Raw genomic sequence first — 23,539 nt, forward strand, 5'->3', positions numbered from 1 at the left:
AATTTCCTAAAATTGGAGGGATATATAATATTTTTGGTACTGTGTTAGATCGTAAGAACAAATTTAAAATTATATTATTTATTTTATTTTAATTTTAATTTTTTATTAATAAAATAATTATTTATTCATGGTAAGGTTGGGAGTTTTTAAAATTTTATTAATTTTAATTATAATAAATTTTTTCTTTTCACCTATAAATATTAGTATAGTTGATGTACATAATATATTTTTGTGTAAATTGGAATGATTCTCTTTATAAGGTATAAATATAAAATATAGAGTTATTTAAAAAAAAAATTATATATCCAATTCAAAACTCGATAAAAAAAACTATTATGTTTTGCTCTTTATTCTATCTTCATGTGATTATAAATAACTGAATTTTTAAATAATATAAAAAAGAAATCAAACACAATACATCAATGACATCATGTTCTAACTTGATTTTAATTCTTTATTTTGATTAAATTTTTTAAAAATATAAAAAATATTATGTTTTTATAGTTATTGTTATAAACATGTTTGTTTTTGCGTTTTCAAAAACATTTTTTTAAAAAATTTAAATTTTTTTTAATTTTTTAATTAATTTTAAATTAATATATTTTTAGTGTTTTTAAATCATTTTGATGTGCTGATATTAAAAATAATTTTTTAAAAATAAAAAATATTATTGGCATATATTTTTACATGAAAAATTATTTAAAAAATAATTATAACACACAGCTAAACAAGTTAATCTAATCATGTAATATTTTTAAAATTTTTAAAAATAAGCATTAAATAATTTATTTGTAGATATAATATATATAATAATTGTTATATTTCTTATCATATAACTGATCTCTTACCTAAAGATTTTAAAAAAATTTGGTATCTACCGTTAGAAGACAACTATATATATATATATATATATATATATATATATATTGTCTTGATGTCGAAGGCCACACATCACGTAATTACCAACCCAAAGTCACAATCACTCAATGTACTTACTTTACTTCTTTAAATAATCATGACTGAGCACAATTAATTTTTGTACAGCCACATAACTTATGGATAGATATAACAGTATTTTTTTCAATCAAAATGCCAAAATAAGCAATCGACACTTGTGTTAACAATTGTAATTTTATTTTCTGCGTGTAAAATCGATAAGAGAGTGTCTGGGGAGTGTTTTTCAAAAACAATTTTTAAAATAATTTAAAATTTTTTTATTTTAAATTTATTTTAAATTAATATGTTTTTAAATTATTTTGATGTACTGATCTCAAAAATAATTTTTTTAAAAAATAAAATAATATTATTGACATACTTTTCTGAGTGAAAAGTACTTTGAAAAAAATAACCACAATCATACTCTCAAACACAGCTCTAAATTAGTGATGAAATCATAATTTTATATGATTTTAATTATTTTATTTGATTTGATTTTAATTTTATTTATTTTCTAGTTTTATGAATAATATAACATGTAAAGTCTTTATTAACTTGTAAAATTATATGATTTTACAAGTTACATAGTGCTTTTAATAATTTTGGTTAACGCCATAATTTTGGATCAATTTTATATGAATCTACAAGGCAGTATACCAGATCTCAGTTTCGTATACCATGGCAGAATCAGGCAAAATCCATATCCAATACAATCATTTTAGAACCCATCATCATGCATTCTTGCATCTTCTACTTATTCTCTTTGCAAATTGCTCCAGTAGTAGAATGCAGAATAAATGTCCCTCCTGAATCCAATTCCCTCTCAGACTCTACAACACAAGACTCAGAGAGAAGCAAATGAAACACGAAAAAAGGGCCCAGTTTAAAATAAATCCTCATAGAAAAATTGACAATTTAAGAAGAGAGGTAGCGAAAATTACAAATCTGCTCGAGTAAGCGCTGCAAGTCATCCCAAAAAAGAAAAAGACAGTTAGGAGAAATCAAGAATTTACATAGGAACAAGTACCTTTGTCAATAGGCAACCTAAATCCTAAGTGCAAGCACTGTCCTTTGTTTTTTGTCCCCACAAAACCATGGAGCAAATGACGCCTCTCTCTCTATACGCTAAAGTACCTCAAGCAATTGACTAGATAGATGAGAAGCCAAGAATGACAATGACTCAAACCAAAGAATGACAATGACTCAAACCACGAGCAAGTAATGTGTAGGAAATGCCTGGGATGTAACAGGAGTTCGGATTCTGAGGATCTAAGGGTAAAGAGAAGGAAATTAGGTTCTGACTTAATTAGTCAAGTACAACCCTAACTAAAGAGAAAGAGTTAGGTTCTGATTTAATTAGTCAAGTATAACCCTAACTGAAAAGAAAGAGTCCAGTAGGTGATTCAGTAATAAAAATTTAAAATTAAAGAGTTTATTTAATTTAGAAGAAAAAGAAAAAGAAAAAGAGAGAACCCAGATACAACAACATGTTTTCCAGGAATTGCAGGAGTTCAGATCATTGTCAAGTTCTAGGAAAGAGCAAGACCGCAAGATGACAAAAATGTCACAAGCAGTGTCGGAAGCTCAGAAAAAAGTCAAAAAAAGCAAGCAGGTGGAAATGGCTCATAAATTAACAATAGGGGAATGGTTGCAAGTTCTCGGTGAAGAGGAGGAAATTCCTCCACTGTAAATTCAGCAACAATAAATTGTTGGGGACGACGTTTTCTTTACTGGTAGATTTCACTGAGTTCCAACAATTAGTGCTTGCAGCCTGGGTTTTTTTTTTTTTAAAATTAAAATAATATTATTTTTTAAACATATTTTAAGCTATCAATCGAATTATAAGTTGACTTCTCAGATTAATTGGGTAAACTCTAGATTAACTTTTTTTTTTTTTTTAATCACTGGAGCGTAGGCAGAAAATGATTTAATAACCGTGGTTAAAACGAGGAGCAGTGTACCATTATACAACGGATACTTAATTAATAATCATACTGAAGAATTAATGACAACAAAACCTTATTTTATCATTTATCAATCAAGTTACAGGAAGCTCAAGGACGTAGATCATAGCTTCCAGTTTCCCAAGAGTACACACAAGTAATTCCATCATACTATATTTTCTTACTAGAACTTGTCTGACCACAGAATATGGATTATGATACTATAATTATTTTTATTTATATTAATCTAGACATATGGATTATGATGCTACTAATCTTCTTTGTTTTCCTCGTAGTCTTGGCTGTTATAAGGGCTGAAAGCTTCCGAGAACCAACTCTTCTTCCTCCAAGAATTCCATCCCATCTCTTCACAGATATCATCACTGTGGTTGATACTGTAAGTAGAAATGCAATGCCTCTTGTAAAATCTGGTAGTCCTCTTCATGACTTGAATCTCTTCATTTGTCTGTTCAAGCATCTTTTCAATGCCTGGAAGCTTGAATTTCTCATCTGCTAGCCTAGCTAGCCAAATGCATCGCAGCTCTGCGGTGTGCAGGTTCGAAACACTTTCAATATATCCCACGAAAGCCATGTTAGGAATCAATGGATGAATCGTGCCCCTGCCAGATATGTATTATCCATTTAATCAGGCTCATGTATCATCATTTTCTAGAAAACATTCATCGTGAAATCATTTTACATAGATTTACCTGTACAAGGGCATGATCCCAGAAGAGTCGACAACAAGACTGGAAAAGGGTTCTGGTAATAAATCTTGGAGCTTCTTTTTTCCTTCATAACCAGTGGCAAGAAGCACAACATCAGCCTCTAATCTGGTTTTATCCTCAAATTCAATTCCTCCACTCCAAAACCACCACTTTGATGCTCTTTTGAACAGTATGTTTCCCTTGTCTGCCTCTTCAAAGAAATTTTCAGGCAAGATAGCCATCTGGCAAGATGCATAATCCTCCACGAATGGGTGGTCTGGTTTCAACCCATACTTTACAAGGGGAAGCTTCCACGCCAAATAAGACTCTATGAACTTGGAAATTCCTCTTCTCTGCTCAAGGAATTAATTAAGGATAAATATGATACTTGATTAACATAAACAATCATAGTATGTATTTTACATATTGTCGTCATTAATGGAAGGGAGAAGCTAAAATTGATCAAAATATAGATACCATGGGAGATAGAAGAAGGCACAGAAGGGTCCTGGACAAGGTTTGGTATGGCCTTTCATGGAGGAATTGAGAGGACCTTGTTGAAAAGAACAAGAAAAATGGCAAGCCCCAAATCCAGTATGAAGGAAGAGTCCAATGTAGACTCCTTATCACCATCGTGCACGGTTGTCCTTCCGGCCCTTCAACGAAACAACAAAACCAATAACACGTCACACATACAGTATTTATTGTTAATATATACAGCCAGTCTACCACCTAATTGCATTAATTTCCTTAGGAATTGGTAAATGAGGAGACTCCCTCCCTCTCTCTACCCAAATGTCCAACGTACGAACTGCCTATATAAATATATAAAAGAGGGGCAATTTGCTCCTTAAGTCAAGGAAGTCAAACTTTCCCACTTCATGACCATTTTTACTGCTCTTCTCAGTCTAATTAACAAAAGAAAACATGGCGTCATGCCCCTCTTATTACATGAATTTTATTTTTTTAAAGTGAAGCCAAAAGTAAATAACCATGAAATTTCTCGTTTATAAGGGCCAATTCCGATGATCATTTAGCAGGTGGTGATAGAGATTGATGGATATACCTTGGTTTGCAGTTGCACACTCCACAGCTAAATCAAGAGCTGATTTCTTGTAGCCAACAACGGCAACCTTTTTTCCTTTGAGAAGCTTATGAGCAGCATCTTTGTCGAGCTTAGCATAATCCAGAGCGTGCAAGACTTTGCCGAGAAATGCTTCTTCGCCTTGATGGGGTGGAAATACTGGCATTCTTGGCAAGTCTCCATACTTTCCAATGCAAACGACGAGAAACTCGAAAGCATACCACTATATTTATATATTCCATAAGTCAGATCATCATGATATAACTCAAAAAAAAAAAAAAAACTCACAATTTAATATATATATATATATATATAAAATTACAAAAAGGTTTATTAATTAACCACTTTCCAATATTAGAGTGCATGATATATCTCAACTTTTCTTAGCTTCAGTGAATTAAGAGTTGAAACATTCAAGACGGCCTTTTTTTCTTTTCTTTTTGAGAAGTAAGCAACAAATTGAGGACTTTTTTATATTTATTATATAACATATATTTGAATAATAGCTAAAAATTTTGAGAGCTAGCTAGTAATAATTCACTTAATTGAATTATTTAATTTTGTTATAAGAGATAATTAACTCTTTAAAGCACGAATATATGTAGTAGCTGTTAGAGAATTAAAATAACCTGAACCGTCGTGGACTGGTTAGTCTCTACAGCTACCTCCCAAGCAGGATAGCCATTCAGCAAGGATCCATACTCTTCTGGTTTCATGTCGAGGTGGCTGGTTCGGTCACCAACGTACCGAATCTCCAGCACCTTGGAGTTGAACTTGACATATTTCAACACATCGAAGTGTGTAGCATAGTTGTGCAAGTATTCCAAAACTTGGACATGAGAAGGAAAACTCGCATTATCCCTCTCGGGCCAAGGGTAATCTGAGAACTCGTAATCACATCGAGGTGTTTGGAGCTTAGTAGAGCTAAAAGAACAATGTTTCCAGACACCCCCAATTGAATTAGTGGCCTCAAAGACCAATGGACTGTAATGTCGAAGCTGTTTAGCGGCAGCAATGCCGCTAATACCTGCTCCAATGATCCCAACTTTGCTGGAACTCTGAATGTGGTTTTTCTCACAAGCCATTTTGGTATATGATGATATATCGCTAGAGCTAGGCTTTGTAGCTTGTGTTGGCATGTTGGGACTTCAAGTTCTGTATCCTATTTATAGGGCTCGAGGAGGTGACCCTTTCTTCTTGTAAATGCGAAGAAATTAATGATTTAAGTGACCATTTTTTTTTTTTTTTGTTTTTTAGTGACGTAATATATATTTATTAAGTGAGTAGTTTCATTGAATAGTAGTAGTTCATGCTCTTACCATTTTGATTTTGGGTAATGCATATGATGTGATAGCTAGCTATATCATATTGTCTTCAAAACGAGCTGTAAATTTCATGCTACCTTCTCTCTTGTTTCATCTAAAAGCGTATCTGTTTCTGGGGAAAGACTTGTAACCAAAATGTTTGGCAGAACAGCACTTTCTCCAAGTTTAGGTTTCAAGTTCAAATATCCATTTGGAATTAATTTTATCAACTTGAGGGGAGAAAAAGGTATAAAACCTTCACATTCTTGGTAGGTAAAACGTGCCCATGCATGATGATAGTCTGCACTACAGTACTCATCCTCAATGCCTCCATGAATTCATGAATTTAACCTACCAGATGCCTCCCTATATATATATATATTGACAGCACAAATACCAGCGGGTTTCACCTTATACATGAAGAATTAATTATGCATTGACTCCACCAGGAGTACGAAAAGACGCGGTATAAGATTGTGGTCAAATTATTATGTTTACATATGGGAACACAGGAATTCAAAGCTTCCTTGAGCTATATGGGAACACATGAATTCAAGGCTTTAATTCTAAGCTAATTATAACTAACATATATATCTTCTCGTCCTACTTCTGTTGGAGTCAATGCATAGTACATATATATATATGTGTTTGTATGTATCCACCTCAGCTAATACCAAAGATTCTCAAGAATAATATGAAATTATCGATAATTTTAAAATGCATGGGATGACTTGATGCCTTAATACTAAGATCAAGTCTTCTTCATTTTTTAATGAATTGAACAACAAGGTAGAGTCTTCTCTATTACATGTTGAAAGCATCAGTAATTTTAAAATGTGTTGACTTCATACTTTAATATGTTAGATCACGTATTTCAGTGATTAGTTCACACCTTTGGTTTTTTACCGTAGCATATTTATTTATACATTATTACTTATACTGAGAATATTTTCTGATATAACTTGAAGAATTAAGACTTTAATAGTGTATCAAATAAATATAAATAGTCGGGTGAAACAAATAAACCATTTCGTACTCTTAATTATGTAGTGTTAAGAAGTGATATAAAAAAATTATTAATTTAAGCTTTTGTTTGAATTATAATTATTTTTTTAATATAGTATCATAATTTTGATGAACAAATGCTAGTAATTTTAATCTTATAATCATAATTTTTTAAAATTAAATTATTTAAATCTTTGTGTTTCTAGACATGGATATGGGATACATGTATTATGAATATTATAATTCTTGAAGATTTAGGTTCCGTTATGTTACGATACGTGATGGATACATCAAATTCTTAAATATTATCATATTATAAAATAATAAAAATTAAATAAAATTTACACTAAAAAATCAATATAACTAATAATAATGTATAATCACTTAAATGATGTCTGCATACATGAAGTTGTAAAGAGCAAAGAATAAATGTTATGTTATTTGTATTTGTTTATCGATGAAATAAATTTGTGTCTCTAGCTAAAACTGAAATCATCTTAATGATTTTTCTGATGCTGGTAAAAGAATTGTCAATAACTTATTTTCTTCTTCTTTAATTTAATGATTATTATAAATCTGTCTTTAATTTTTTATTTGAGTTAAAATTATGTAATTTTGAAATTTAAAAATAATAATATTATATTGTTCTATAAAAACCGGAGAAAATAAATTATCATGTTTTTATGGAAAATATTTCAAGTATAAAAATATGATTATTAAACAAAATATTGAAGTAAATTTCTATTTAATTGAATATTTAAGGAAACAATTATTTTTTAAAATATTATTCAAAATGTTTTTTACCTTAAAAATTTTAAAAACTTATTGCATATTTATAAGACGGCATTTTTAAAGTGTGGGGGCTCCCTAGATTCTAGGTTCTTCGAGAATTAGGGATGAAAAACGAGGGAGATGAAATTCCACAAACCTGTGATATCTTTCATATGTGAATATTGGATTTATTTCTAGTGTAGAGCAAATAAAATGAGTAAAAACCCAACAAAATAAGACTTTTTAAAATATAAATTCAGTGACGACAAAATATAAGTTGTTTGGTCAAACACATTGTGTGACAAGGGAAGCATCCAAGAAGGGAAAGAAGAAGTTCTACGCGAAGGTGAATATTTGGATTTTATATCCCGGGGGCCGTATGACTTTATAAAGCAATTAAACACGTTGGAAATTTGTGAATGATGCAATATATATATATATATATATATATATATATATATATATATTATACTAGAAGGTTACCCCGCAATCCGCTATACATGGACACTTCAAATGGCTACTAATACTTTTTTTTTTCTATTAAAAATAAATTTAAATCATGATGGATTTGAAATGATCCAATTAATAACAGATTTAAAAATAACCTGAATAATTAATAAAAATATAGTTGAAAGGACAATATATTATATATATCAACTCGAGTTAATATGTTAATTGTTATGTTCATGACCTGAATTATAAGACAATAACTTGAATTAAGAGACGATAATAATCTCGTATAAAGCTAATTAAAATAAATTATATAAATTAAATTTTTAATCAATTAAATATTAAAAAATAAAATTAATTAAAAAAAAACAGTCTAATTTAAACTGAGTTAACCTTATAAATTCATAATATAAATAAATCAAAATAAATTATAAATTTAATTCTCAATTAATTCAATTAATTACCAATTTACAAGGAAAAAAAAAAGGAATTAATTATTGCTGAGTAACAAATAACAATATTGTCAATGTTACCTGTTTCTTTCAATTTATTGGACCTTTTAATATCCTACTCGATGATCAGTAGCGATCAATGATCATCCACCGCCCCAACGCTCAACGTTGTTAGGCAAGCAGCCACCAGTTAATTTACTCTCATACTTAGACTAACAAGACAAGTTTCCTTTTTTGTTTTTTCTAAAACAACGATGCTGCTAGCTCTTAGCCACCATTTTACTCTGATAGCTAGACTAACAAGACTTGTACATGATGTTCCAATTCTAGTTATTAAATTCAATATGAGAAATTGGGTGAGTTCTATTTTATTTTTATTTTTTAAAAATCAAACCAGGTTAATTTAAATTAATTAACCAGCTAAACGACTAGTCAAATCATATCAATATCATATATTTTTTTTAAAAAAACAACAAATTTAGATTAGAAAATGGACCAGTCAAATCCTGCATCGATCCGTTAATTAAATCAGATTTATTAATAGTGATTGCAATACGTTTACACTGGAAAGTTTCAAATGCAGAGAAATCAAAAGGCAAGTGACACCAGGAAATTACCTGGGTGATACGGTGCAGGCGAAATTTGGAATAACGACTGCTTTTTCCTCCTTTTTTTTTTTTTTTTTTTTTTCCCCTTGGATCATGGAAAAACCTTTCTTGCTTTCCATTTTCCAATTGAGAAGAAAACATGCACGTGCAGTTTCCACCCAAATGGTCTTGTCCCTTTCCCTGGCAATGAGCTAAAAATTCTACAGATTTACATGTGCTTTCTGAATCGCAGCAACCTTTCTTCCAACAAGGAAGACTTTACACTGGTAATTAATTATAATCGGTCAGTAATGCCATGTATATATATGGTCATGATACTCATGCTATTTATGAATAGACAGGGAACGATAAATGGTCGACTAGAATTTTGGTTTTTGGTCACCATCGGTTTTTGGTCACCATAGTTTAATAGCTAAAGGGTGACGTCTCAATATATAATTTATATTATTCTATAACAAAATATTCTTAAACACTTACATTACATACTGTATAACAGAAAAATAATGGGAAATTGGCAGAATTGAGTATCAAAAACTTTTCGAGAAATCACCAAGTCATTGGCATCGTTATCAAAATCGTGAGAATGAACGTATAGATAATTCTAGATACAAGAAGTAGAATTAGCTTATTACATCCTTTAGCTACTGCTCGTGAAAAATGACAAGGTCGAGTCCTTTTCTTGAAAAGAAGTCTTGATGGGCACTTGAGGTCTTAGCCTAGCGGTTGAAGAGACTTGTTCCCTTTCTCTGCATCCTGGGTTCAAACCTCACCGTGCACGCCTGTCATCCCCGCGGTGCCTTACATGCTCACTGGGTTTGCAAGATGTTCAGTGAGCTGTGAGATTAGTCGTGGTGCGCGCAAGCTGGCCCGGACACCCACATAAATTAAAAAAAAAAAAAAAATCTTGATGGAATCGTGGTGTTAAGAAGAAGAATGATTCAATATATATTTTTTTAAATGGCTTTAAGATTTTTTTTTAATTTTTTTATATGTGGTTATTCTCACCATAAGATCTAAAACACAGGTTTAGTGGGTTAGTCTAAATTGACTTATTTCTAAACCTAAAATTACATGTTTATCATGCTAATTCGAGTTGATTTATATGAATTTTTTTTTTTTATCATTTTTTGTTCTATTTCATCGTTACATAACTAATTGATTGAAAATCCAACAACATTATTTTATGCTCTTGAATAAAAGTTTTTTTCTCTAGATATTGTGGTTGTTATTTTTATATAATTTTTTTTGTTTATTTTTTTGTTTTAATCTTATTAATTGAAATAAAACTAGTTTATTTAGCAAATTGACTCAAGTTATATATATATATATATATATATATATATATATATATATATATATATCTATCGACCTGCATCATATCACAGGACCGTCTAGTTTTGTAATTGTGATTTTACAATTTTTTTCATAAATGAATATTTTCACATCCTTCAATTGTCAATCTATGGAATTCGTACATCTATTTGATTTATTATTCTTTTTTTTTTTGTTTGAAGTTTCAGTACATTCGATGTATGCGTTAATGTTAACCAGTACATATGATGATATTTCTTATGTGAGTTTTCGGGGAAATAAAGTAAACACGCCATTCAATATTCAATATTATGAGATATTTAAAATTATAATTTTAATTGTTTTTTAAAATGTATTTTACTTAAAAATATATTAAAATAATATATTATTTTAAAAAATTATTTTTGATATCAGCACATCAAAATAATTAAAAAACACTAAAAAAATATTAATTTAAAGTAAAAAAAAATAATTTAAATTTTTTCAAAAATACTTGTAAAATATAAAAATAAAATATTAACTCAAATAATAACTTTCTTCAATTAAGAAACTAATTTAAACCATGATGCGCGCCGAGTATGATAGAACTGAAGGAAATTATAAAAATCTTCATTTCATTTGTTAGTTTTTTTTTCACTATATTGATTTGAGCGGGATGTTAACAATGCTTACCTTTTAATTATTTTAAAAAAGCATTTTCTAATAGGTTATTTAATTTTTATAATAAATAAACCCTAAACTTCAAATCAAAACTATATTTTATTTATTAAAATAATATTATTCTTATTAATTAGGATTGAATTATTATTGAACCAAGTTTACTTTGTATTTGATCTATTTAATATACAAGTACTTAAATACAAATCAAGATTCTTGTATTTCAAATCCATTTAACTACATATATCAGGCTCAAATTCAGATCAAGATTCAATCTATTGACAAAGAAAAAAAAAAAAAAAAAGAAGCTAAATTGTGGAAATCATTAAAGTCTATCATCGACAAAATATTCAAAAGGCAACTCCCACTTTCTTCTTCTTTCTTTTGGGTTTTGGATTTCTCATCAGAAATGCACCTCACAGTGCATGAAAATGATTCCTCACAGTGCCATTCAATTAAAGAATTGAAGACTAACAGCATTAATATCGATTCAATCCTATATTTTGATACGGTATTAAAGCTTTTTATTCGTATCTTGTAGAAATCTTGAGTTTATTTTTATTTTTTCACTCAAACGAATGGACATATGGGATTAATTTCTATGATACGCTAACGTGTGGAATTTTACATTAAAAAAAAAAAGAAAAAAAGAGGAATATGCGCAAGGGGCTGAGACAAAGACGCCAAATTCATATCCATATCAATAACAATGACAGAACGAACCATGCATGCATGTGCTTGATGGCTAGCTCTGATCAAGTGGCATTTGCCCCAGGAGTCAGGGAGCTTTAATTAGAAAGGAATTTCTTGCAATCCAATGAATCTTACTATTGAAACAGGTTGTCTTGTGACCTTGAAAGTTTACAGGAAATTGAAGCAACATTGACATCTTCAACATTGACTCTTAGCTGACAAAACAAACTATCACTTAGTCAAGAAACTTGTTCTTAATTTTTAGTGATGTGTATGGTTTTTGTTTCTATTTTGTAGAAAATACGTTGTTGGCTTTGTGATGTTTGGTCAGGATCGCGACGTCTTGTATATTAAGGGTGATGGATGCTGCCTGCTCAGGCTGGCCAAACTTTTCTTTCAGTCTGCGCATTTCACTTTTAATTATATATATGGCAAGTAAACTTAGTCGTAAAGACAAAAGCTTGCTTTATCTTCTAAATTATGGTTAATTTTACACTGTTTGTGTTTATTCCACATCAGTTTTCGGAGAATTATTAATCACCAATTGAACGAATTTCCATGTTTCTTCTTTCCAGTTTCTCAGTCAAAGCTAGCTGTCTCATTTACACAATATATTAATAAGAGATTTACAAGAATCTTGCTTAGCGTTACTTTAAAGACTTTAACTTTGATGACCATGAAATAACTCACCTCTTAATTCTCTGTATATTTATCTTTTTATTTTACACATATCTCTAATATATCCTTTATGTATAATTGTATTTATTATATTCTTACGTCATAATATTTAGCCAAACTAACTAATTACAATTATAACGATTATCCTCCTAAAGTGCATGGGTTTTATTAATTTTTATACAAATTTATGTGAAAATGTAGACAAGTCTTTTTATTTTTAGTTTTATGATGAGGATATCTTCAGGCCAATTTATACATCAATCGAGACTAAAAAACCGTTTGGGAACGCGGTTGAAACGACGTTCCCAAAAAATTTATTTTTTTTTTACTAAAATTTAATACGGTTTGTATGTTTTGGATTGTTTTGATGTGCTGATGTCAAAAATAATTTTTAAAAAATAGAAAAAAACATCATTGGCATGCATTTCAGCATGAAAAATTATTTGAAAAGCAACCGCTACCACACTGCCAAACATACTCTAAGTTTCTCATTTAGATGATTTTAAGGGTGTACCTTGTAATTTAGTGTAAAAATATTATAACTACCCTTTTAATTTTAAATAATTTCACTTAGTAAATTTATAAGATAATTTGATATTGAAAATGATAGATTAAATAAAAAAATTTATGTCCATCCCTATATATAACAACAAAGCACATTAGTTTCAAAATTGGGATCTTTGTTCAACTTTGCCATCCAAGTCTTCCCTTTTAGATTAAAAAAATGATATAATTGATTAGACATTTGTATACCTTACGTAAAAGTATTTCTTGAATTTATAGTGCCAATTTCTTAGCATTGCTACTATTAATGCCAAGTCTTCGTGAGTCATGCAATTTGCAATATTTCTTCTCTTCAATATGTTTAGTAATGGGAATCGTGTGGTTATCAATGAGCTTAATTTTTCCCCATGTATTATGTTGTTACTCATTTTTTTAGCCATACAGGCTTGGAGATGGTATATATCCCAATAAATTGAAGGCAGGAGTTTTAGTTCAAGGTTGCTAGGAGATTGACAAAAACAAAGGAGAAGGAAATGTTTTTCAGACCATGTTTCAGCTGGCATCCGCTCTCCTTATCCTTCCTTTTTGCTATCGAAATTGTCAAGATTCTTAGGCTAATTAGGATTTTTTAAAATGCTAAATTCGTTCCTTTGCTATCTGGTCTCTAAGGTTGGATAAATCCCTCAGAAGCTGTACTAAAAAAACTGGCTCTGCCATTGTCGTAATTTTTTGTTCCAACTTAGGCTTTGATTCTGATCTGGTTCCATGCAATATCCGACCATCCCAGCTATATTTTGTCACTCATGACATGTTAAAAAATTGACCTACACTTTTTAGGCCTAGGGATCACTATTTTCATGGTAGACTCTTAGTCAAAGTAAGATGCTTGACATTGTCAGTTTCTTGATGTAGATCGAAAGATTCTTTTTGACCAACCAGGTTGCAGCCAATTTCTGCACTTCAAAATGAATTTTTGAAGTTCTTAATCCTTCATGAAAGTTGTAGTCCTATACGCGTAGATGAATTTTAGTTTTTGAATCGCCTGATTTTGATATCAGAAGCTCAAGATATCCCCGTTTGAATATCTCAAAGTGAAAGTAGAGAACTTTGCCGCAACCAGGATTCTGACCTGAATTTCACACTAAAGGCTTTGCTTCCATCATGATTGTGCTGGTCTTTATTCTTAGGTTATACTTTCAATCATATTGGGATGCTTGACATTTGTCAGTTTTTTTAATCAAATTAGGAGACCATTTTTACCAACCAGATTGCGGCCCGATTCTGTTCTGTAAAACGATTTTATCTCACCTTCAATCCTTCATGAAAGTTGTAGTCCTACATGTGTAGATGAATTTGGGTTTTTAAATCTCTTGATTTTGATGTCAGAAGCTCAAGATATTCACGTTTGAATATCTAATGAGGAAGTGAAAATTCTGCTGCAAAAAAATTCTACCTCAAGAAGGTTTTTGCCCCCCAAGTCTGCAGGACTGAATTGAAAAAAAAAGACTGAAATAGGGGAGTTAATGGAAGATATAAATGGAAAATAAACTTGGTTGGGTTTTGGATAAATGGAAAACGGGGATAGGATCCGGAAATGGAAATTCTGCCACAAGGGGTTTCATTTCTGCTGTAACGAAAAAACGACACCGTCCCCCTTTCATTAATTCTCTACAACTAGACGGTGACGTATGAGAACAACCCTGTTACTGGAAATATAATTAGCATGGTACTGTACCTTTTTTGCGTTCCTTTCCCTCCTCTGCAACCTTTTGCTGCTGTTTTTCTTTTAAATCCTTCGTCCTTGCATCCTGCAACCTGCTGCACAAAACAGTCCCCCTTTTCATGCTAGGATGGCAGTTGCAAAAGGAAACAACATTGTACCTCCAGTGCCAGCTGGGGAAGAGGACGCAGTCACGCAGAGGGTGCCTCACCATCATCTAATGGTTGGAATTCCATCCCTAACACAGACGGCTAGGATGAGAGGGGGTGGGGGCTGTTCTCCAAGTTTTCTTGGCTATATAAGCAAGCTGTGGAGAAAAAATAAGGGAGTGGGGGGGAGTGTAGGGCGAAAAAAAACAAAAAAAACAAAGAGAGTAGAAAGGAAGAGAGAGTAAAAACATGCAAAAAAGAAAGAGAGAAAAAGCGGAGGGAGACATAGAGAGTTTCAATACAGACAGAAAAAAGAGTTAAGGCTGGGAAAAAAAAAAAGAGAAGATGGGAGGCGGAGAAGAGTAGAAAACAAAGAGCTAGCATAAGGTTGAGTTGAGGGAAGCAGAAAATCAATTAAGACGAGGGAAGATCACTTTCAGCCCATTGTACCTTGCTGAAAAGGACTTCACAAAAATCTAAAAGGGTTTTAAAGAAGCTCCTAACGGCAGAAAAAGGAAGGTTTTCTTTAGTTTTAGAGGCAGAAAAGCAAAGGTCTTCATCGACCTGCACCTCATTTGCTGTATTCGAACCAGCAGCATCCATAGAAGCTTTGTCCATCGGCTTGTACTTCATTTTTGGTATTTAGAGCAAGTGGGATTTACAGGTATAAGGCTTAGTTTCTCCTTCCTTACCATATTTAAAAGTTAGTTTCTGATGATTGTTCTTTCCAAAACCTGTTTATGCTTTCGTTTGGGACGTTTGTTTTCTATTTTGGCAACAAGTTTTACACTTGCCCATTTGTTCCTTTCATACATGTGAGTTTAGATAGTTTGTCTATGTTAGAGTTATGCATTTCTTCCTTTTTCTCCTTCGCAAGAGACTGTGAGTCTCAAAGGCCCTCACCACATCTAGTCTCTTTTGTTTGGTGCCTCTTTGTCTTATAATGTTGTGTAAGAGAAGTTCTGTTTCTAAACAAAGCTTTGGCTAGAGGAGAAATTAAATAACGCAAAGGGAAGTTCCAGGGAGAAAGTAAAAAGGCATGCAGGAAGTCCCTTTACAATCAATGTAGTTTTTTGGCAGACTTTTGGTTCACGTGTTCATTTCTTTTGTTTATTTTGAAAAGAAGAGGCAGCTGGCCGTGGGTTTATGCTAGTAGTTTTTAATTGCTCAGTATAAAGGTACGGCCCAAGTCGTTTCCTTTCCAAGTGTTAAAAGATTGGGAAAAAAGGATGGGTGACGAGTTACGGTTCCTGTTATAGGTTTCGATTTCAGAATTTTGGTTTTTCTAGGGCATATAGATGTGTCATTTTTCAGTTATGGGATTTGGGGTTTAAGTTGACGGAGTGAGTCTTGTATGGGTAAAATTTGGCTTTGCAAAGTTTTTTTTTTTAATTTTTTATTATATCAGTGTTTTTTCTAAAAAACTTGGAATGGATGTGTATGGCTTGTTTCTTTTTGTGGTGCTTGTGTTTTTATCAAATATAAAAAAATGTTTTCTTGTATGATGCATACAACCAATACCCTAACATATTTTAAATTTTTTTTTTTAAAAAAAATAAAACAAATATTCGAGATTTCAAAAAATGTGTTTTAGCATGGATTTCTTAAACACAAAAATTATTTTCTTGCATCTTGGATTTTACAACATGTTTGTATTTGTTATTCATTAGTAATGTTTGGATAAAGAAATCCCAAAGAAGTTAATATCCAAAATATTATTAGGAATAATTTGTTATTATTCACTACAAATGTTTAGATAAAGAAACCCAAAAAGGGGTTAATATTCAAAATATTATTGGGAATAATTCGTCCTTGTTCATTGTTAATATTTAGATAAAAAAACCCCAAGTGAAAAACAACAAGCAGCTTACCTTAGGTAGGGCGTACTAGGGACGCTAAAACATTCCTTTTATGCAACCAGTCCTTTGCCTTAGAATCTTTGAAAGACCAGTTAGGTTTTCTAGTGAGCGACTCCCTTTTCACAAAACAAAGACCCCAACATCAATCCCTACTACCAGGAAGGGTCTCCTCAATGTCAAGCTCTCTTGAGGGTATGACAGGATGACGACTCCACTGGGGACCCTTTGACTAAGCTTGATATTTATTTGTTTATGCTATGTATTATTGGTTTGTTTTCTTTTTGCTATGAATGGTTAAATACTTTAGCATGCATCGTTACATCCTGTCATGCATGGTATATTGGATATGGATATGGATATAGATGTTATTGCATCCTGTCATGCATTACCTTCATTATTATCTTTTTGAGAGCACACACATTAAATTTTAAGTTAGGTGGGGGACTAACAGCTTGTCTTATGTCTTGAGTCAAGGTTTAAGTTTGTGCAAACCCCAACTCTTTGCTGAGTACTTAGACTGGTAGTGATTGGTATACATGCCATCCCACTATCTACTAAGCCCCCATATTGCCTTCACGAGGGTGATTCAATAGGACAGCAAGAGACCCTCTTTAGAGACCAAGTAGCAAACCTACTTCATGTCTCACATAAAAGAACTAGAACCTATCCTTAGGATGTATGCTTCGTAATATCTCTTTTTGCATCAAAACAAGCCTAACCCCAAAGCATCTTGAATTGTAGGACTTGTGAACGAAATGGCCACCACTACTAGATTTTCAATCATTGAATATGAAAAAAATTCTGAACTGTCATAATTGACTAAAGGAGACTGCCTTAGAAGTGATGCTAAGAAACTATCACCAATCAAGAATCTGAATTGCACAGTAAATGAGGTGAAAAAGTTAATAGCTCACTTCCAGAATGTGGATGAGGTTGCATTTATTAGGAATATGGACACTTGGTAGATATTGCAAATGTGGAAGTTTTAAACCCGACAGTGCTAGCTCTAGTTCACTTTTGGGATCCGATTACCGATGTTTTTCTTTTAGGGGCATAGACCTATGTCCCACTATAGAGGAATATGGGATGTTGACTGAGTTTCCAAACCATTTGCATAGGGTTTACTTTCCTTTAAGATTTGACAAGATCATCCCCGACTTATCAAGGCTGCTCAGAATATCCAATTTGGAGAAGTTTTTAGAGAAGAATGCTACTGGTCTAAAATGAAAGATGCTAGAAATTGAACTGGAAAAGAAGGTAGGATCAGAAAAAGAGAGATTGATTGCTTTGGGCATGTTTGGCCTTGTGTTGTTCCCAAGCCAAACAGGTGTAATAAGTTTGGAGGCTGCATTTGCTTATGTAGAATATGAGAATACCCAAATCAATCCAGTGACCACTATTTTAGTTGAAACCATCCTGACAGTTAACCATTGTAGGAGGGCTGAAAAAGGAGCAATGAGGTGCTGCATGTATTTGTTGTATATCTAGATGGTTAGCCATATTGAGACGAAAAAGCCTGTCTTCAATAATTTTTGGTGGTTCAACCAAAGACCATTGAAGATAGTGGAAGAAGAAGAATGGGGAAAATTAGACAACCAAGGCTGGGTAGGCAAACTAGAAAATTTGCCTGATAGTGATTTCAAGTGGAGAGCCCCGTGGGTCACAGTAGTGGATGTCTTAGTAAGTTGTGGGCAAAGACGCTGGGTGCCTTTGGTAGGGATCACAGGTTATGTAAGTTATGCTCCTGCCCTTGTGATGAGACAACTTAAGGGCATACAATTTGTTCCGAGGACCATGGGAATTGCTCAATTCTTTGGTTTATTCAAAGATCCTATTGCACAAAAAGTTTTGGAGATCATCAAACAGGATTGAAAGCATCTAGTTTTGGTCGAGATGGAAAGTTTAAGGGATCCAAGTGCCAGTGAAGAATATACAAGATGGAGAGACTTGGCTACTTCAGCCATGCTTTACTCGGGAGTCAGATCTTGCCAAGTTACGGAAGAGCCAAATAAAAAGAAAAGGATCAGCAATGAAGAAAAGTTGAGAAGACAAGTGGAAAAGCTTCAGATAGAATTAAGCAAGAGTAAAAAAGACAAGACAATGTTAGAAGAAATGATGCTTGAAGGGGACAAAAGGAGAGCCTTTCTAGATGAGCAAATACAGTCTAGAGATGTAAGAATATCAAAGCTGGAGTTGAAGCTGGGAGAGGAGAAGATTACTAGGGAAGAAAGTTAATAGGAGCTAAAAGGATTAAGTTTAGAGTGGATGCAAAGCTGCTATGAACTTGAAGCATTGAAGATTGACTTCAATGACTGTCAAGGAAGTGCAGAATATTACCGAGAGAAATTTGCACAAGTTCAGGCTGAACTGATGGATAGAATTGGAAAATATGAGGAATTAAGTAAGAAATAAGTGGAAATGGAAAGCCAATTGACTGAGTTGGCAAAAGAGGAAAGTAAGGAAAAAGGTGTTAAGGCTGTTGAGGCAAAGTTAGCGGCTAAAAGGAATGAGCTGAAAGTTTTGAGGATAAAGCTTGACAAGAAACACGAAAAGGTGAAGTATTTGGATGAAGCTAGTGACAATGGAAAAACACAAGAATCAAATCGACGCCAACAATGCTGCTTTAAACAAGACCAATATGTTGCTTATAGAAAAAATGACCAAGATGGATGAGCAAATGGATAAAACAGTTGCACATACTCAGATTATTAGAACCAATGCTCAAAATGTGGGAGGAGACATCATTCGCTATCGCCGAAGTTTAGCTAAAATGATGCCTTTTTGGGGAAAATTGAGAATCGCGGCTTCGCCTTCTTACCTTTGGCTAGAGAGGTGGTGTAAGAAATAGATTAATGTATTTTGTATTTCTTTTATATTTCCAAAAAAATGTAATGAACTTATCAAGCTTTAATGAGAAGGGTATTAACCCAACTTTTGTGCAAAATCTGTCTCTTGATAAAATGATTCAAGCTTACTAAAGCAAACAACTCGATAGGCATTACTCCTAACAGGCAGCGTGACAAGAGAAATTATGTCTACAAGGTGGTGGCCAACAATCGTTCACAGGAAAGTTACATCCAAATCTGATATGCAAAGCATTCTCATCATAATCATGCAGTTTCTTATAAATCTATGCATGCATGGCAGGATTGTGAAGCATAGGTCCCCTTTCAAGAACCCACAACACTAGACTAAGAAAAGGATGGAAGACCACACCTTGAGACTCAATACCAAGGAGAGCTAGAGGGAGTTCAAAATGATGTCGCGCGCCTACCGAGTTTGCTCGAGCAACTATTGAAAGCTAGAGATGGAGAAGGAACATCTACCCAACTCGATGAAGCACCACTAGCAACAAAAATCCCTATTACACCTCAAAATATAGGGGCAAATACTCCGGATAAACACCATCCTAACCCTGCTTAGCCCATTCGAATTCCCATTGCAATGGATTTAACAACCGAAGATCCACATGATTTCAGATTTTCTGATCGTGTGAGGGATGATAAGTGGATTACTCTAGAAGAGAGGTTAAGGGTGGTTGAAGGAAATGATTTATTTGACCCTATTAGGGCAACTGAAGTGTGTTTAGTACCTAGCATTGTAATACCAAAGAAGTTCAGAGTGCCAAAGTTTGTTAAGTATACTAGGATGGAATGCCAAATACCCATCTTTGGTCCTACTTTAACAAGATGGCAGAAGTTATCCACGATGATAAGATATTGATTTACTTCTTTTAGGATAGCCTAACGGGGTCTACTTTCAGTTGGTATATGAGGCTTGACAACATGAGGATAAAAAAATGGTTGGACCTGGCGGATGCTTTCTTAAAGCAATACAAGTTCAATCTTGAGATCGCTCCTGATAAGACCAGTCTCATGACTATGGAGAAAGGAAATCAAGAGTCCGTGAGGGTTTACGCTCAAAAATGCCGAGACCAAGCCATCCATGTGCAACCTCCACTAATAGAAACATAAATGGTGACACTATTTGCCAAAACTTTTAGGGCTCCATACTCTGAGCACCTTATGGGTAGCTCAACCCACATTTCTATGATGTTGTGTAGATTGCCAAGAGGATTGAATAAGGGATCCGAAGTGGGAGAATTATGGAACCTGTAGAGAAGAGGGGTTTCGTTGGAAAAAAGAAGGAAACTGAGGTGAATAACCTAGAAGGTGGATATAAAGGAAAAACCAAAAGCTACCAAAACTACCAAACACCTCCCTCCTAAGTCACTAGTATCAACTTTGCTAAAACTTCTATCCCAAACCAACCCAATCTAACAAAATTCCCAACAAATAACCAAAGTAGTTACTAAAGGAGAAACAACTGACAACCAGAAGAATAGTTACCACCTTTACAAATAACCTTGAAAGAGTTGTAAACCAATAAATTTACATTATTTTTATTTTGCGTACATATTTTTTTTTCTACCTTTATGCACAAACCGGTAAGTAGTGAATTAAATAGGCCTGTGTACAATACCCATGCAATTATAATTGCAAAGCAAAGGGAAATGAAGAACTTACATGTGTAGGAGGCGAAGTCGAAGATGGTGGCTTGCTTTAGATCCCTCGGTTTCTCCTCCCTCCTCTGCTTCTTCTCGTCTTTCCCTTTGTTTACCTTCTGCTAGCAATGGGAAACTCTGCTGGGCGCTACTCTCGGTTGAAGCTAGGATCTTGGACACTGCTTCTACTACTCATGATGGCATCTTGCTGAGAAGAGGATGTATGTTGGTTACAGTGGTAGCCTGTTGAGAGGAGTTGCTATCGTTGGTTGCTGATGGTGTGACTGAAAGTCAAGTTGCTGAAAATAGCATTGCCGCTGCTGGGAAGAGGAGGTTGTTGTTGGTTCTACCATTGCAGCTGAGGGAAGGTTTGGCTAAAGAGCACCCATCGTCCCTGGGTTAAAGACAAAGTTGCGATTCATGATTGAAAAATCTGATGTTGTTGTAGGAGTGCATGCTGGACGGCTCACAATATGGCATAAAGGAAGATGATGTGTTGGAGAAGAAGAAGTTGCACCGCTAATTTACTAGTGTTGTCATTGTTGGTGCAAAAGAAGGAAGCTTGTTGTTGTTGCCAGGGGAACTAATCATGTTTTCTTTGCAGTTCACGGCTGAGAAGACCAAATGTCATTGCAACGGTGCTGCTGGAATGAATATTAATTGGGGGCTACTACGGGAAGAAGATAGGAAAAAGCTAGGGGAGGGGGAGGGGACAGCGGCGGCTAGTCTAGGATTTGGTCGCACCCCCCTTTTAATTTTTAGTAAATGTCTTTTTTTTTTTATAGGGTTTTTTGGGAACGACCTTCTCCTAGGGTTTCTTTCTTTTAGGTTTTTTTTTTTTTTTATCGTTCCCCTCTTTCTTCCTCCTCCTCTTTTTTGCATAGACTAGGATCAATATTTATAGTGCAAGAGTCCTATCACTTGTAAGAAGTAAAGTCTCAATCAAACTCATTCTCTTTTTTGAAATTCAAATTAGAATCGAATTTGAAATTAGACAACTTTCATTATCTTGAAGGTAAGGATTATCTTGAAAATAAGGATTATTTCGAAAGTAAGGATTATCTTAAAGATAAGGATAGAATGGCAAAAGCACATTATAGTCCTTAATTTTCACGCAAGTTGACAAATCACACTTTTCATCGAAATAAGTCTCTGATATTTTAATTTTACATTTTAAACCCTATAAAAATTAAATTAAAAGCCAATGGGCCAAAATTGGGTTATGAGAAAGAAAAGCTAAGGGCAAAGAAGCAATCGACTTTGATAAGGAGCTAGAGGTGAATAAACCCATGACTGAGGAAGAGACCAATGAGTTCCTGAAGGTGATGAAGCATAGTGAGTACTGTATAGTGGACCAGCAAAAGAAGACTCCGGCAAAGATTTCCATCATGTCATTAATACTCAGCTCTGAGCCGTATCGCAATGCTTTGCAAAAAGTATTGAATGAGGCTTACGTGCCCCAAGATATGGAACAAAAGGCTATAGAGCATCTAGTAAGGAGGATTCATGCTGCCAATTACCTGTATTTCATGGAAGATGAGCTTGATGTTGAGGGCACAAGATATAATAAGCCTCTATATGTCACGTTCTGATGCAAAGATTGTCTCATTGGTAAAGTTCTCATCGATAACGGCTTAGCCCTTAATGTGTTGCCAATGCATATGATAGATGAAATGCCGATAGATCCTTCACACATGCAACCAACTATGATGATGACTAGAGCTTACGATGGCTCATCTAGACAGGTGATAGGGATAATTGAGGTCGAACTAGTCGTGGAACCATAAGTCTTTCTAGTAATCCTTCAAGTGATGGACATCCACCCTTCCTATAGTATGTTGTTAGGAAGGCCATGGATACATTCTGTGGGAGCTGTCGCCTCCTCACTGCATCAATGCTTGAAATACATTGCCAACGGTGTTTTGGTTATTGTTTAGGCTGAGGAGATTATATCAATGGTGAGGAATGTGGCAGTTCCGTTCATTAAAGCTGAAGACTGTAGGGATGGAGACCTTCATGCATTTGAGGTTATGAATACCGAGTGGGTGCCTGAGAACGTTGTTGTGAGGAAACTAGAGATCTAAGAGGCCACCAGAATGGCTGCTAAAAGTTTTTTAAAGTATAAGATTTCTTTCCAATATGGTGTTAAAGTTGGAAAACCGGAGAGGATTACCATAATAAAGCTAAAAGCTGCAGAACAAAGG

At 33.5% G+C, this 23,539-nt stretch overlaps 1 protein-coding gene across 1 annotated transcript; it reads right to left on the bottom strand.

Annotated features, from left to right (window-relative positions):
- Nucleotides 1–2,944: 2,944 nt before the first annotated feature.
- On the bottom strand, nt 2,945–5,782 carry LOC118042872 (probable flavin-containing monooxygenase 1). Its single transcript, XM_035050607.2, has 5 exons — nt 5,300–5,782; nt 4,653–4,893; nt 4,064–4,242; nt 3,590–3,939; nt 2,945–3,499 (listed from the first exon to the last, which is right to left on the bottom strand). The coding sequence occupies exons 1-5, from the start codon at nt 5,753–5,755 to the stop codon at nt 3,151–3,153; spliced, it is 1,575 nt and encodes a 524-aa protein (XP_034906498.1). The 5' UTR covers nt 5,756–5,782; the 3' UTR covers nt 2,945–3,150.
- Nucleotides 5,783–23,539: the final 17,757 nt, after the last annotated feature.

This window comes from Populus alba, chromosome 1 (genome assembly GCF_005239225.2).
Source record: "Populus alba chromosome 1, ASM523922v2, whole genome shotgun sequence".
NCBI lineage: Eukaryota > Viridiplantae > Streptophyta > Magnoliopsida > Malpighiales > Salicaceae > Populus > Populus alba.

Bases quoted from the DNA above. Each gene is read 5' to 3' on its own strand.
- LOC118042872 (XM_035050607.2), bottom strand. From the start codon at position 5,755: ATGGCTTGTGAGAAAAACCACATTCAGAGTTCCAGCAAAGTTGGGATC. The intron at 4,894-5,299 runs GTTATTTTAATT...ATATAAATATAG, and splicing joins ACCAGTCCACGACGGTTCAG to TGGTATGCTTTCGAGTTTCT. The intron at 3,500-3,589 runs GTAAATCTATGT...CATATCTGGCAG, and splicing joins GGGATCATGCCCTTGTACAG to GGGCACGATTCATCCATTGA.